Source organism: Arachis hypogaea, chromosome 20, assembly GCF_003086295.3.
Source record: "Arachis hypogaea cultivar Tifrunner chromosome 20, arahy.Tifrunner.gnm2.J5K5, whole genome shotgun sequence".
Classification (NCBI taxonomy): Eukaryota; Viridiplantae; Streptophyta; class Magnoliopsida; order Fabales; family Fabaceae; genus Arachis; species Arachis hypogaea.
The window spans coordinates 33,703,883-33,719,862 of record NC_092055.1 but is presented as its reverse complement, the minus strand read 5'-3'; the positions used below and the strand labels follow the sequence as shown (position 1 = coordinate 33,719,862).

The following is a 15,980-nucleotide window of genomic DNA, read 5'->3' as shown; positions in this document are numbered from 1 at the left end:
TTACTAACACGTCCTCTACTAGTCCATAAGCCTGTTTTCTTGAGTTGTCTGTCATCTCTAATGAGATTCTGGCAGCTTACACCTCAAAGATCCCAAGTTTCTCCATTACAGAGAGTGGCATTAAGTTTATTCCTGACCCCCAGGTCACACAGAGCTTTCTCAAAGTTCATGGTGCCAATGTTACAGGGAATTAAGAACTTTCAAGGATCCTGTTTCTTCTGATGCAATGTCAGTTGATCCAGATCACTCAGTTCATGGATGAGCAAGGGAAGTACATCTTCCCAAGTCTCATTACCAAATAACTTGGCATTCAGCTTCATGATTGCACCAAGGTACTTGGCAACTTGCTCTTCAGTAACATCCTCATTCTCTTCAGAAGAATAATACTCATCAGAGCTCATGAAGGGTAGAAGGAGGTTCAATGGAATATCTATGGTCTCTAATCAAGCCTCAGATTCCTTTGGTTCCTCAAAGGGAAACTCCTTATTGGTCACTGGACGTCCCAGGAGGTCTTCCTCACTAGGATTCGCGTCCTCCTCCTCCCTTGTAGGTTCGGCCATGATGGTTAAATCAATGGCCTTGCACTCTCTCTTTGGATTTTCTTCTGTATTGCTCGGGAGAGTACTAGGAGGAGTTTCAGTGACTCTTTTACTCAGTTGGCCCACTTGTGCCTCCAAATTTCTAATGGAGGACCTTGTTTCATTCATGAAACTTACAGTGGCCTTAGATAGATCAGAGACTATATTTGCTAAGCTAGATGGATTCTGCTCAGAATTCTCTGTCTGTTGCTGAGTGGATAATGGAAAAGGCTTGCTATTGCCAAACATGTTTCTTCCACCATTATTAAAGCCTTGTTGAGGCTTTTGTTGATCCTTCCATGAGAAATTTGGATGATTTCTCCATGAGGAATTATAGGTGTTTCCATAGGGTTCACCCATGTAATTCACCTCTGCTATTGCAGGGTTCTCAGGATCATAAGCTTCTTCTTCAGAAGATGCCTCTTTAGTACTGTTGGATGATTCCTTCAATCCATTCAGACTCTGAGAGATCATATTGACTTGCTGAGTCAATATTTTATTCTGAGCCAATATGGCATTCAGAGTATCAATTTCAAGAATTCCCTTCCTCATAGGCGTCCCATTATTCACAGGATTCCTTTCAGAAGTGTACATGAACTTGTTATTTGCAACCATGTCAATGAATTCTTGAGCTTCTGCAGGCGTTTTCTTTAGGTGAATGGATCCACCTGCAGAATGGTCCAATGACATCTTTGATAATTCAGACAGACCATCATAGAATATATCCAGGATGGTCCATTCTGAAAGCATATCAGAAGGACACTTTTTGGTCAGTTCCTTGTATCTCTCCCAAGCTTCAAAGAGGGATTCACCTTCCTTTTGTCTGAAGGTTTGAACATCCACTCTCAGCTTGCTAAGCTTTTGAGGAGGAAAGAACTTGGCTAAGAAAGCCGTGACCAGCTTATCCCAAGAGTTCAGGCTGTCTTTAGGTTGAGAGTCCAACCATATTCTAGCTCTGTCTCTTACAGCAAATGGGAAAAGCATAAGCCTGTAGACCTCGGTATCAACCCCATTGGTCTTAACAGTATCACAGATCTGCAAGAATTTAGTTAAGAACTGAAAAGGATCTTCTGATAGAAGTCCATAAAACTTGCAGTTCTGTTCCATCAGAGAAACTAATTGAGGTTTAAGCTCAAAGTTGTTTACTCCAATGGCAGGAATTGAGATGCTTCTTCCATGTAAATTGGAATTTGGTGCAGTAAAGTCACCAAGCATCTTCCTTGCATTGTTATTATTTTCGGCCATGTCTCCTTCCTTTTCGAAAATTTCTGTCAGATTTTCTCCAGAGAGTTGAGCTTTAGCTTCCCTTAGCTTCCTCTTCAGAGTCCTTTCAGGTTCAGGATCAGCATCAACAAGAATGTTCTTATCCTTGTTCCTGCTCATATGAAAAAGAAGAGAACATAAAAGAAAATATGGAATCCTCTATGTCACAGTATAGAGATTCCTTATGCAAGTATAAGAAGAGAAGAATGTAAGAAGGAGAAGAGGAAAAATTCGAACACAGAGAGGGGGATGGGGTTCAAATTTTTGGGTGGAGGAGAAGTGTTAGTAGATGAATAAATAAATAGAAGGAGGTGAGGAAGAGAAGAATTCGAAAATTTAAATAAAATAAAATAAAAATATTTTAAAATTAAAGTTAAAATTCGAAAATTAAAATTGAAATCAAATTAAATTAAAATCAAAATAATTAGTTAATTAAAAAGGAAATTTGAGAAAGAGGGAAGGGATTTTCGAAAATTAGAGAGGGAGTTAGTTAGGTAGTTTTGAAAAAGATAAGAATCAAATAAAAAGTAAAATGGTTAATTGAAAAAGATTTGAAAATCAAATTTGAAAAGATAAAAAGTTAGAAAAGATTTGAAATTAAATTTTGAAAAAGATGTGATTGAAATTTAATTTGAAAAAGATTTGAAAAAGAATTTTAAAAAGATTTGATTTTGAAAATTAAAGTTGATTACTTGACTAACAAGAAACAAAAAGATTTTATTTTAAAATTTAAAGATTGAACATTTCTTATTAGGCAAGTAACAAACTTAATATTTTTGAATCAATCACATTAATTGTTAGCATTGAATTCGAAAATATGAATAAAAATAAGAAAAAGATTTTGAAAATTAATTTGAAATTTTCGAAAATATGAAAGAAAAATTGAAAAAGATTTGATTTTTGAAAAAGAATTGAAAAAGATAGAATTTTTAAATTGAAAATTTGATTTGACTCATAAGAAACAACTAAATTTTAAAAAGTTTTGAAAAAGTCAACTCAAATTTTCGAAAATTTATGAGTGAAAAAGGGAAAGATATTTTTTTGATTTTTGAATTTTAATAAAGAAAGAGAAAAACATCAAAAAGACTCAATGCATGAAAATTTTGGATCAAAACACATGATGCATGCAAGAATACTTTGAATATCAAGATGAACACCAAGAACACTTTGAATGTCAAGATGAACATCAAGACTTATTTTTGAAAAATTTTCAAGAAAAGAAAACATGCAAGACACCAAACTTAAAAATTTTTATTCTTTAGACATTAATAATTCAAGAATGCATATGAAAAACAAGGAAAGACACAAAACAAGAAAATATGAAGATCAAACAAGAAAACTGGCCAAGAACGACTTGAAGATCATGAAGAATGCAATGCATGAAATTTTCAAAAATAATTTTTTTTTAGAAAATTAAAAAAGATGCAATTGACACCAAACTTAAAACTTGACTCTAGACTCAAACAAAAAACACAAAAATATTTTTGATTTTATGATTTTATAAAATTTTTTTTTTTGGATTTTTTCGAAAATTAATTGGAAAAAGAAAAATAAGAAATTTTTTTTCTTGTATTATTTTCGAAAATAAGAAATAAAAAGCTTAAAAATAAAATAAAATTACCTAATCTGCGCAACAAGATGAACCGTCAGTTGTCCAAACTCGAACAATCCCCGGCAACGGCGCCAAAAACTTGGTATGCGAAATCGTGATCTTCAACAATGGCGCCAATGGCTTGGTGCTCTCAAACGTGAATCACACTTTGTCACAATTCCGCACAGCTAACCAGCAAGTGCACTGGGTCGTCCAAGTAATAAACCTTACGTGAGTAAGGGTCGATCCCACGGAGATTGTCAGCTTGAAGCAAGCTATGGTCACCTTGTAAATCTCAGTCAGGCGGATTCAGATAGTTATGGAGATTTGATAATTAAAACATAATTGAAATATAAACTAGGATAGAGATACTTATGTAATTCATTGATGAGAATTTCATATAAGCGTATAGAGATGCCTTTCGTTCCTTTGAACCTCTGCTTTCCTGCTGTCTTCATCCAATCATTCCTACTCCTTTTCATGGCAAGCTTTATGTAGGGCACCACCGTTGTCAATGGCTACATCCCATCCTCTCTGTGAAAATGGTCCAATGCGCTGTCACTGCATGGCTAATCATCTGTCGGTTCTCGATCATACTGGAATAGGATTTACTATCCTTTTGCGTCTGTCACTACGCCCAGCACTCATGAGTTTGAAGCTCGTCACAGCCATCCCTTCCCAGATCCTACTCGGAATACCACAGACAAGGTTTAGACTTTCCAGATCTCAGGAATGGCCGTCCATGGGTTCTAACCACGAAGATTCTAATATCTTGGACTCGGTCCTCTGTATTAGATATCTAAGAGATACTCATTCTAGCTTGTTTGCATGTAGAACGGAAGTGTTTGTCAGGCACGCGTTCATAGGTGAGAATGATGATGAGCGTCACATAATCATCACATTCATCATGTTCTTGGGTGCGAATGGATATCTTAGAGAAGGAATAAGCTTGAATTGAATAGAAAAATAGTAGTACTTTGTATTAATTTATGAGAAACAGTAGAGCTCCACACCTTAATCTATGGAGTGTAGAAACTCTACCGTTGAAAATACATAAGTGATAAGGTCCAGGCATGGCCGAATGGCCAGCCCCCTAAACGTGATCAAAGGATCAAAAGATAATCCAAAGATATCCAAAGATGTCCAAAAGATGTAAATACAATAGTAAAAAGTCCTATTTATGCTAAACTAGTTACTAGGGTTTACAGAAATGAGTAAATGATGTAGAAATCCACTTCCGGGGCCCACTTGGTGTGTGCTTGGGCTGAGCATTGAACTTTATACGTGTAGAGGCTTCTCTTGGAGTTGAACGCCAGTTTGTAACCTGTTTCTGGCGCTTAACTCCACTTTGCAACCTGTTTCTGGCGTTTAACTCTAGAATGCAGCATGGAACTGGCGTTGAACGCCAGTTTGCGTCATCTAAACTCGGGCAAAGTATAAACTATTATACATTGCTGGAAAGCCCTGGATATCTACTTTCCAACGCAATTAAGAGCGCACCATTTGGAGTTCTGTAGCTCCAGAAAATCCACTTTGAGTGCAGGGAGGTCAGAATCCAGCAGCATCTGCAGTCCTTCTTCAACCTCTGAATCTGATTTTTGCTCAAGTCCCTCAATTTCAGCCAGAAAATATCTGAAATTACAGAAAAACACACAAACTCATATTAAAGTCCAGAAATGTGATTTTTATTTAAAAACTAATAAAAATATACTAAAAACTAACTAAATTATACTGAAAACTATGTAAAAACAATGCCAAAAAGCGCATAAATTATCCGCTCATCAAGGCACAAAAAACAAATAAGATATAACATAAGATAAGTATATAATATCATAGGAAAATAGCCATGGCTTGCAGAGTTTAAGTTGGCTAGCCATATACAGGTATACAGAATCATACAGTGAAAACAGCTTATACAAGTTTTGTTCTCTCAAATGTAAGCCTCTAGGCAAAACAAAATACAAAAGGAGAGATCTATAAACAAAATAAACCAAAAAGACTCCAAAAAAATCCAAGATCCTCTGCTTCTGTCACCATCCAAAGTAACTCACCGAGGTGGGTTGCGACCTGCATCTAAAAAACACAACAGAAATATGGTATGAGAACCGGAGGTTCTCAGTATGGTAACAGTGCCCAGTGATATAGGATATAAGACCCCGGGACGCCAAAGGCAATCCTAAGCTCCATATCCATCACAAGATTCAAACTTAAACATTCTAAAACAAATAAGCATAATTATATCAACATTAACTTAAATAAACCGGGTAATCTATCTTAGGGGATTTCTACTCTAACCAAACACCGCTGTCCCACAGCCTTCACCAATCGATCCTCCATGCGATCCCATCGCCACCGCCTTCTGAACCTCCTCAATCCCAGTAGAAAACACAGGTAATATACAATGCAAGTAAAACACAAGTAGAAGCATATAAGGCAATAATTCAAATAGCAAATAGGCATGTTATACAAATAGGCAAACCATTTCAAATAGTCAAAGCATGCAAACAGATAGGAAATGCATATGATGACTGCCTGCCCTACTAGCTGTGATATCACATTGTCGGTTCAACTACCAACCTGGCACATCTCCATAGAGACGTCTCCCTTCGGAATTCTCATATGGGAACCCCCGAGATATAGTGCTCGGATCACTGTCCAGGTACCGGCGCCTGCACGCTCTATAGATTCGAAGGGATGCGAGCGAGATACTCTTGCTACAGACCTCACATCTCAACGCAAACCGGACAAACCACTGCCCTTACGCCACTGCCGCTACCTCGACAGGCGGGATCCAACCGCCGTCCCTACCGGGCGCATAGCGTCTCATAATCTCAGTAAAAACAATATTTCAATGGTTTTCAGAAATTTTTTTTAGTATACATGGATCCATCATCTCATTCAGAGTCCTTGACTCATCTCAACCACTGCCCATTCATAACTCAGTTTCCAAATATCAGTAGTTCATCATTCCTCATCTCATATATCACTCATCCTCCACCTAACGTCAAACCATTCTCAGCACGCCAGAAACCTAGGCCTCCGTTTTCTAAGTTTTCCAAATAATATCACCTAGATCCATTAAATTCTTTCCCATGTTTTAAATATCCAAAACTAGGCCCAAGAGTCTAAAAATAGTGTTAAAGGAGCTTACAACCTTGTTGGGAAGGTGGAATAATTGAAAACAAAGAAAATTTTGAGAAACAGGTCGTGTGCAGCTGCACAAGGGTGTGTGCGTGCGCATGCTCCAAAAAATTTTAAAATGTGTGCATGCGCACAGAGGTGTGCGTTCGCACAGGTGGCAAAACTTATAGACTGGCCTTCCCAATGTGTGTGTGCGCACAGGTGTGTGTGGACGCACAGGTTGCAATTCATCCTTAGATATGTGCGCGCACAAGCTGTGTTAGCGCTACAAACAGAACGTATTTCCTTGCCTGTGCGTCTGCACAGGTCAAAATTTTTGAAGGGTGTGCGTCCGCACAAGGGTGTGCGCTCGCACATATCAGAAATCATGAAATTCTGCAACTTTGCAAAATTTCATATTTTTAACACAAACTTTGAATGAGCATAACTTCCTCTACAAAATTCCAATTTTCACAAACTTTAAATCGATTTAAAGGGTTTTCAAAGATCTTTAATTCTAAACAAATTTCAATCAATTTCAAAAACCGAGGAAGAAGTTATGATCGAACAAAGTTTACCAAAAACCTAATTTTTACCAAACTTCACAATTTCCCCAACTCCTCATAAAACACAATCAAAACCATACCAAATAATTCCAAATTCCATTCCTCATCAATATCTACCCTCTTTGTCATTCTACACCTATCTTATCACATTTTCCTTCACATTTCATCCTCCTCCTTCTCAACATCAATATATCACATATAACACATTCTAATCAAACTTCCTTCACATTTTTCAACCACTTTACCAATTCATCAATTCCAACATCACACATATTATCACAATTCACTTTTCAAATTCACATAATCAATCATCATCACCATATCCTCACTAATTCACAATAATGCATGATACATCAATATTCACAAACTCATTAATCATTAAAATTCATACTTATCCTATAGGTCAATAGCCTAAGTGTCCATGAATATTATATACTATATAGAGGAAACCGAAACCATACCTTGGCCGATTCCCTATATGCACCAAAACTCCAATTTACAAACAAGCTCCCAACCACAATCCAAGCTTTCAATTCCACTCCAATAAGAACAATTAAGTTCCAATAGCTCCCAAAGCTACAATAATCAAACTATACGCATATAAATCACTTCAAATCAACCTAGGGTTCCAATTAAACATAAATTCATAAGGATTTAGTGGCTCTTACCTTTTCCAACCGATTTGGATATCAAAACCCAAAGCTAAGCAAAGATTATAGTGAACCTAAACATCCAAAATCACAAAAACTCACTTAATCACAAACCCTATGAACCGAAATTTTGGAGAGAAGAATAGAAAGGATTTCGTGGTTATCTCTCCAGTCTCTTGTATGGGTTTTGTAGAGCTCTTCACGAGGAACGCAGAGCCGCAAACGGTTCGGCGATCGGAGCTCTCTAGCTCAAGATATGAGTTTTGGAAGATTGAAATGAATAGTGAAAATGGAAGTTCTCTCCTTCTTCTTCCCAGCTGGTGTGGTGTTGTGTTTATGTGTGTTATGCTAAAATAGGTTTACTTATGAACCCTTTTATATGTTGGGCTTGGGCCCAACTTGGGCCCGGTCAAACTCGTTAGCATTTTTAGCCCGTTTGGCCCAACTTCGGGCCAAACCTTTAAAATTAACGCCCGGTTTTCTATTTCTAATGTTTTTCTAAGATTTTTGACGGTTTTCACTTTTTCTTGTGCGATACCGGGCAGACTTGAATCGGTTCAACTGCCGGTTTGCGATTTTTCGCAGAAGGCACATTTTCTGACTCAGAAAAATCCATTGAGTCCAAAAATCACCTTTAAATCCTCAAATTCTCTCTCTAAATTTTCGAAATCTAATTTGGGCAATATTAATTACTTAATTAATCGGTTGATTAATTGCAGTTCTTACAAGGAACACGTTCAAGATTGAATGAATATGTTAAAAGTTAAATCTCCCACTTAGTCTTTTGTTATCTGAAATTGTTCTGAGACACGATTCAATTGATAGCCAAGCCTATTCTTTCATAAATTTTCTTAGTATGAAATAATGGTATTAAAAAAATAGAAATATAGTCCCCGTTAAATGAATCTGCTATAAGATAGTACAATGGATTACTAGTTGTTGACTGCTAGGCTCATATCATTCTATCAAAGTAATGAGCACATGTATCTATCAAAATTTTCATAAGCACAACATTTTATCACTATTAAGTTCTTGGGACAAAAAAATCACTATAAAATACCTAGTATTGCATAACAATATCATACACTTAAGAGTTAAGACATAACATTTCTTCTCTCTTTCTTTCTTTCACATATTTTAATTTGATTTAGTCCATCTTTCTTTTTATCACTCATTTGTGTTTTTCTTTTTCTATGTCTAATTAGAATTTTATGATTTTTATTTTTCCAGAATAGGGTCTATAATTTGTCTTTGGTTTTTCAATATCCAAAATTGTGAATTTACAAGTTCTTTCATCTCTTTATTTTAATGAGTATTATGATAGCTTTATTTGTGAGAAAGGTAGGACAAGTACACACCATTCTCCTTTTCTTCAAAATATTTACATATATAATTTTATCTCTGGGTGACTGTATTGTGTACCACAGTGGTGAATTTACAAGTTCTTTCATCTCTTTATTTTAATGGGTATTGTGATAGCTTTACTTGTGACAAGGGTAGAACAAGTACACACCATTCTCCTTTTCTTCAAAATATTTACATATATAATTTTATCTCTCGGTGATTGTATTGTGTACCATAGTTAAGACGTATAATATATTTTTCATATTTAAACTAATAATATGTGTCTTTTATAAATATTTTTGAGATTCATTGGCAATGTTTTAATAAATATATTTGTTTTTTTATAATAGTAAATTTTATATTTATTATTAGGCGCGACATTATTGATATCTCGTATGTGACAACACAATTATTTTTATTATCGTTACTATTACGGTTAGATGCTTTTTTGTTATTATTATTATTATTATTATTATTATTCGCATTCTTTTAACCCCTAAATAATTTATTTTTTATCGATGAATTTTATTAATACTGTTAGCAGTGATATATACTCCAATAATTTGTTATTAGGCTTACGCATATAAAAAAAATATATATTGTTTATTATTATTCTTCTGAGGCTTATATATTTACACTGAGTGAAGCCCTTTATTATTGTTATCACTATCAGGAGAATTAGAAATTCACTCTTTTAATGTTCAAAAGCCATAAACCCCACCACTTTTCTAATCTTAATTTCTTTCACCGCTAAAGCCTTCCACGAGAAGCACCTCCATCCGTTGCCGTTGGACCCAATTTCCTCCTCTAAGCAGTCTTCAGATATCATCACGTTGGAGTATCCGTGGACGTCGTGAGGCCAAAATTCATCAATGTCGTAGAGATGTGTCCACCCATCCGTCAAGCAGCTGCATCGTGAGGTGCTCCTAATTTGTCGGCGATAACCTTCCTCCTGCTGCCAGTAAGCACCACTAGTTGACTTGTGTGGTATTTAATTTGCCCATTGAGAGTAATCAAGTTACTTAACCCTTAGTTATGGATTTTGATTTGTGTCTCCATGATCAATTTCCTCCCTTTTTGCTGTGACATTAGTTTGAAAACACTAATTAAAAAATTCAACTTCAAGAAAGTATTGTTGCCATACTGCACTCGTATAACATATTTGATTCTCCATTAATTTGGTTTAACTTTGGTTTGCCGCTATTAGTAGTGTTTTTTGTTCCTATTATTCTACTAACCATTTGATTATCATTAGTAAGAAGGTTATATGTTGTTTTCATATCAACAATTGTTGTGTTCTGATCTGAATTGTTTTTACTATAATTTAGGAGTTCATTTATGTAATATGCTTTTACACTTTTGAACAGTTTAGGATTATGAGAAAAGGGTCTCTTTGCCCTGTTTTCCCCCTAACTATTTAGTCAGTTCATAGCTTTAAATGTGATTGTTGTAACTGTGCATATAATTTGTCTATGATTTTTCAATTTCCAGAATTTTAAATTTACACGTTCTTTACCCACTTTATTTCAGTGGGTTTTGTGATAGCTTTAACTATGACAAGGGCAGAAAAAATAAACAGCATTCTCCTTTTTCTCAAAATATTTACAAAGTCAAACCATGTCTAAATTTCCTCTTTAATGTAGGTAGAAAAAAGAAAATTATAATATGAAATGATATATTAATATAGGTCAAAGAGAGGAGTTTATTTATACATTCGTATCTCAAGTTATCAAATAAAACACAAGTTTAAGATATTATTACTGAGTAGTTTAAATAATTAAAAGAAAAAACATGTGTTTTTATATTTGAGGTCAAATTAAGATTCTACAGTGAATTACAGAATTTTAACTTAATGATTTCTTCAATGTAGTTAAATTTGTTTATTTGCATAGATTGTAATTGACTTGTTGACTAAGTATAGACATTATTATATGAAGGGTTAGAGACTTAACATATATTGATCATTCTCAAATGTAAACAGGGTATATGCTTAATTTGAGGAATGTATTACTCGCTGAAGGCAATTATTGTTTGCTTGATTTGGGTTTCAAAAGATAATTAATACTTAGGCTCTTAGTGAAAAGTTTTGAGTTATTAACTTGCATATAATTTTTTTTAATCATGTCTTTGGTTTTGATTTGAAATTTGATAATGCTTCTATTGTGTTTATGCAACAAAGTCGTAACTATTGCTTTTACATGTACATTCGAATGTCCATGCATATATAGTTGCTTATAGGAATTTTATAAAGTTCTATATGCTTTATATATTTCAAAATTGAGAAGGCCACCAAAGAGGTATTTTATTTTATTTTATTTGAACCCCAATTTATTATTAATTTATATTGAGGCTGTTTGTTCAGAGAAATATAATTGACTTCGTTATTGAAAAGGCATATTGCTCCCAATTAAAAATATTAAGCCTATTACTATTTCTTTTACCAAGTATAAGTTGAGATATTTTTTGCTGTACGTGTCAAATTATTTACTTATATTTAATGCTTTAGAATTTTTGTTTATTTTTTACATTTTGATAATAGTATAAGTGATACCCTTGGTGGTACCCAGTTTAAAAAGATGCCCAGGATAGGTCGTTACACGAAGAAATCAAAGTTAGACTCAGCATGTCAGTAATCTCAAATAGGATCCGCTGCAGCTTCATCCGTGTCCCAAGTGGATGGCCTAATTCTCCCCTCCGGTGGTAATAGTGCCCCCGCAATCTCATCTTTATGCCATGGATCTGAAAACTGAATCGGACCGGCCAGTTGAACCGGTTCACCTGGGAACCGACAGTGCAAGCGGTCTGGTTCTCTCCTTATAACCGTTCGAAGAAAAATCGGTGGAAAATCGGCGAACCGACCGAGAACTGGTCGGTTGGGCTGGACCGGTAACTGACCGGTTCGGAAAAAATGGCGCCATTTTTAAACTTGTAAAAAAAAGAAGAAACGAATCCACCAATCCAGTGATCCCTAGTGACCCACCCCCTCCCGCTCTTCCCCCAATCATTCATTCATCCATGTTCTGGAGAACTCTGAATGAAAGAAACCCTAGCTGCGTTGCCCTCCGCCTAGCCCTCCATCGTCGCTGCCTAACCCAGCTCCTCTTCGGCTCTTCATCTTCGCTGGCTTCTCGGCACGGACCCAGGTTAGTGGCTTCTCTTCTTCATCTTCACTTTGGTCTTCTTCTTCAATTTTTGTTCCATTTCTGATTTTTCTTCAAGTTTGCTTCGGTCTTGGATCAAGTCTGCTTCAATTTTTGTTCAACTCTGCTTCAATTTTTGTTCAAGTCTGCTTCGGTCTTGGTTCAAGTCTTCTTCAATTTTTGAAGTTTTATTCAAATCTGTCTTGTATTTGCCGATGGTTTGAAGTTTTATTCTAAATTTTTGAAGGTTGGTTCTGGATCTGTTGCTGTTGTTGATGGTCCTTGAAGTTTGGTTCTGAATGTTTTGTTACTCTGTTTTCTAATTGCTGTGAATGTTTAAAATTTTGTTACTCTGAAAGTTTGGTTCTGGATCTGTTACTCTGTTGGTTTGAAGTTTGCTGTGAATGTTTGAAGTTTTGTTACTCTGATGGTTCTTTTAATTTTTCTCTAGTTACTGATGGCTCTGTTTAGTTTCTAAATGCTCGGTTCTTCTTCTTACTTTTAATTTCTGAATTTTTTGTTCAAATAATGTTGCTAATGTTCTTCTTCTTCTTCTTTGCTAATGCTCTGTTTAATTTAGTGTCATCACTGATGAGTCTGTTTTAGTGTTTTGAATGTCTGATACTCTGATTTATGATTTCTGAATCTGAAATTAATTAAATCATTGATTTTGTGTTATTGAAATTGTTGATTAAAATGAATTTGTTATGCTGCTGTTGCCGTTTTTTAATTTTTAAGTATGATGTTTCTGAATTTTTGTTGAAATAGTTATTGATTTCAAGGTTTAGAGTGATTATTTGTTGCTGGTATTTAACTTTTGTTGCTGTTTCTTTTTTCTTTCTGGCTCTGTTAAGTTGCTACATTCAAACCTGTACATTGGCCTGTTCATCTTCACTTGCATAACAAAAAGCATCTCATTTGATGATCCATTAACTACCTCATTTTCTGGTACCATTCCTTTTGTTATGGCTTTAGCCGAAGAAATTGGAGGGGCTGGATGAGGAGACATTGATGCCTCAGAAGACACCACCACCATCAACATACCCTTGTTACTTGAAGGTTTTTTTAGCATAATAGTTGAAATCACAATCATAATTACATAATATGTTTAAATAATTATCCCAAAAAAAAACTCACAAGAACATCTTGAGGTTTTGATAATTGATAAATCTTTATGTTGACATTTAATATTTGATATTTCTTTATACTATTTAACTTGAGTTTGTATATTAATAAGATTATATGAATTTGATTGATGACATTTAATGTAGTTTTTTAAATTTTAAAACTATTTTAATATTTATATTATACTATAATTATATTTTAGGATGTTTATTTATAATTTATTTATTATTTTATTTTAAAACAATTTTTCGGTTGAACCACCGGTTAGACCGGTTGGACCAGTAAACCAGTGAACCAGTAGTTAGAGCGGTTTAATGACCGGTCCGGTTTTCCGAACCTTGCTTTATGCCCCTTTCGACCATCCCGTACCGAACCACTGCCTGCTCCATAGACTTGTACGAATGGTGCTCAACACTTGGAGCCAAGCGATGAAGACTTAGACCCAGAGGTAGATGAGGTAGATTCTTTTGAGTAACACGTTGACAACCTGTTTGCTGCATCGGAGGCTTCAAAGCGCAAGGGACGCAAGACCACCGAATTTTGGGATGTTAAAACAATTGGTATACAAGAATTTATCCCATGTATTTTCTTACGAGTAATTTTTCTATGATCTCATCGCATATTGGCCATAGTGGTTACTCACACAGACTAACTATGAAAAACAGAGTCCGATGGGACAATCAAGAAACTTCATTTAAGTGTGAAAGATGCTATGAAGCCACCTAACGGTAGAAATATCGTACTCAGGTTCAACGATAGACTGCAACCAGTTGAAAATGAAGCTGGTATACTGAGCGGCGTTCTCAGAATGCTAGGATCTAACTACACCAAATTCCCAATCTGCGAGAAGGACTGGAGAAAGGTTTGCTCTAGGGACAAGATCTATAATGAATGTGTAAAGGTAAAACGATATATTTTGGTAGAGTCCCAGAATCCTTAATTCGACACCTACTAACAATTTAATTTTACTCTTGCAGGAATTGTTCCATTTTGAAGAAGATAATAGAGGAATTATCAAGCGTACAATATTGAAAATGCTAGGAAGGGCTTGGAAGGACACGAGGAACCATTTGTACCATCACTTTTACGATTCAGAATTAACTCTTGAACAAAATATTAAAGGTCATCCACCGGGAATTACTGCGGATCATTGGAGATGGAACCTTGATTATGCAACAGTGAAGAAACAAAGGTAATATATTTTTTGTCATACTTAAAAAATTCTATTTATGTTACATTGAGTTAGTCAGAAATAGTGTAATAGCTCTTACTTTTGATGGCATAACAGGAGAAGTGTAGGAAAAATGCTGTGAATCGATCGAAACAATTATACACTCATACTGGCGGATCGAAAAGTTTGGCAAGGCTCACAGAAGAAAAGGTAATTTACGGTTGACTCACTTTTTGAACCTTCTCTACGTATACCTATTCACTATTTAAGCTATATTATTGCAGTCAGAACGACAAAGGCGTCCAGTTACTAGAGGGGAGTTGTTTGTCTTAACGCACAAATGGTCTAATGGTTCCTATCTCCATGATGCAGCTAAGGCTATTGGTGTAAATAATGTGTTGAGAATCGCGATGTTATTTCCCATAGGTTTTGTTTGTTAAAATTGTGTTAAAAGTTTGTTCGGTTAGCAATTAGCTAATAAATGCTTATGTTCGCTTATCTAACTGTGTAGGAAAGAATTACGGAGATTGAGCAACATGATGAATCATCTAGACTGTTGTCTCAGAATGATTCACTTGCTCCAGCTCTTGGAAAGGAGCACCCGAGTAGAGTGCGTGGCATGGGTATCGAACCGACTACTAGTCAAGTGTTCGGTACGAATTCACATCAGCCGAGTATTGGAACTCAAAGGGAGGAGACCCAAAGGGTATTGTTTGAACTACAAACAGAGCTAGTGGCTGAGAAATTAAAAAGGAAGGCAATGGAGGATGAAGTAGCAGTCGAGAAGACGAAAAGGCAGGCAATGGAGAGTACTCTGATATGTCCAGTTCAAAGGTAAGGTGGGGAGCTATCACCAGACGTGGCTGCATGGATGAATTCATTGGAGGGACAGAATAGAGAGTAGAACCAAGGATTTGAAATTTATTCTGTAATTTAAATATACACTTTTTTAATGTTGACTATGCAACTCTTAGTAAGGAATATACTTTATTATTATTTGGATTAATATGAGTATTTTTGCAGCCATTTAGACGAAAAAATAGCGGTGGTTACAAAATGGCCGATGATAAATTTAAATTTTTGGAACATCAGATAGGGGCGGTTTGAAACCACCGCAAAATACATTTTAAAAAAGGCAACGGTCAACAGAACAGCAGTGGTTCAAAACCGCGAGAAAGTGTGACCGAATTTAATGTTGGCGAAATAGCGGCGGTTTCAAACCGCCGCTAAATCCATCGACGCCATTCAAGAGGTTCCGCGGCAGTTATGCCAGCGGTTCAAGAAAACCTCCGCCAAATCCAATCTCCACGTCCTATACTACAATGGTTTTCGAACCGCTGATAACTCGTTTTGCAGCGGTTAAAAACCGCCACTAATCCTTATATAAATCGCTGCTAAATTCCACTTCTCTTGTAGTGAAAATCTTCCGAAA

The 15,980-nt window shown here is 35.7% G+C and overlaps 1 protein-coding gene, 1 long non-coding RNA gene and 1 other non-coding gene across 9 annotated transcripts; 2 read left to right on the top strand and 1 right to left on the bottom strand.

Moving 5' to 3' along the window:
* The first annotated feature begins 1,322 nt into the window (after positions 1-1,322).
* LOC112788736 (small nucleolar RNA R71) lies at positions 1,323-1,430 on the top strand. The gene has a single exon (XR_003196087.1). It is a non-coding gene; the product is annotated as a small nucleolar RNA R71 (small nucleolar RNA).
* A 2,956-nt stretch (positions 1,431-4,386) lies between these two features.
* Positions 4,387-8,111, bottom strand: LOC140182753 (uncharacterized). Its single transcript, XR_011878848.1, has 3 exons — positions 7,787-8,111; positions 7,580-7,694; positions 4,387-5,064 (listed from the first exon to the last, which is right to left on the bottom strand). It is a non-coding gene; the product is annotated as an uncharacterized lncRNA (long non-coding RNA).
* Positions 8,112-9,768: 1,657 nt separating this feature from the next.
* LOC112784624 (uncharacterized) lies at positions 9,769-15,554 on the top strand. 7 transcript variants are annotated; one of them, XM_072229918.1, is made up of 8 exons: positions 9,769-10,073; positions 11,680-12,255; positions 13,228-13,937; positions 14,043-14,278; positions 14,355-14,569; positions 14,666-14,758; positions 14,833-14,974; positions 15,060-15,554. In XM_072229918.1, exons 4-6 carry the CDS (start codon positions 14,090-14,092, stop codon positions 14,688-14,690), a joined length of 429 nt encoding a protein of 142 aa, XP_072086019.1. In that variant the 5' UTR covers positions 9,769-10,073; positions 11,680-12,255; positions 13,228-13,937; positions 14,043-14,089; the 3' UTR covers positions 14,691-14,758; positions 14,833-14,974; positions 15,060-15,554. The 7 variants fall into 7 exon arrangements, with proteins under 7 accessions (XP_072086019.1, XP_072086020.1, XP_072086021.1 ...); XM_072229919.1 differs by having other exon boundaries at positions 11,652-12,255; XM_072229920.1 differs by having other exon boundaries at positions 14,833-14,934; positions 15,060-15,200.
* Positions 15,555-15,980: the final 426 nt, after the last annotated feature.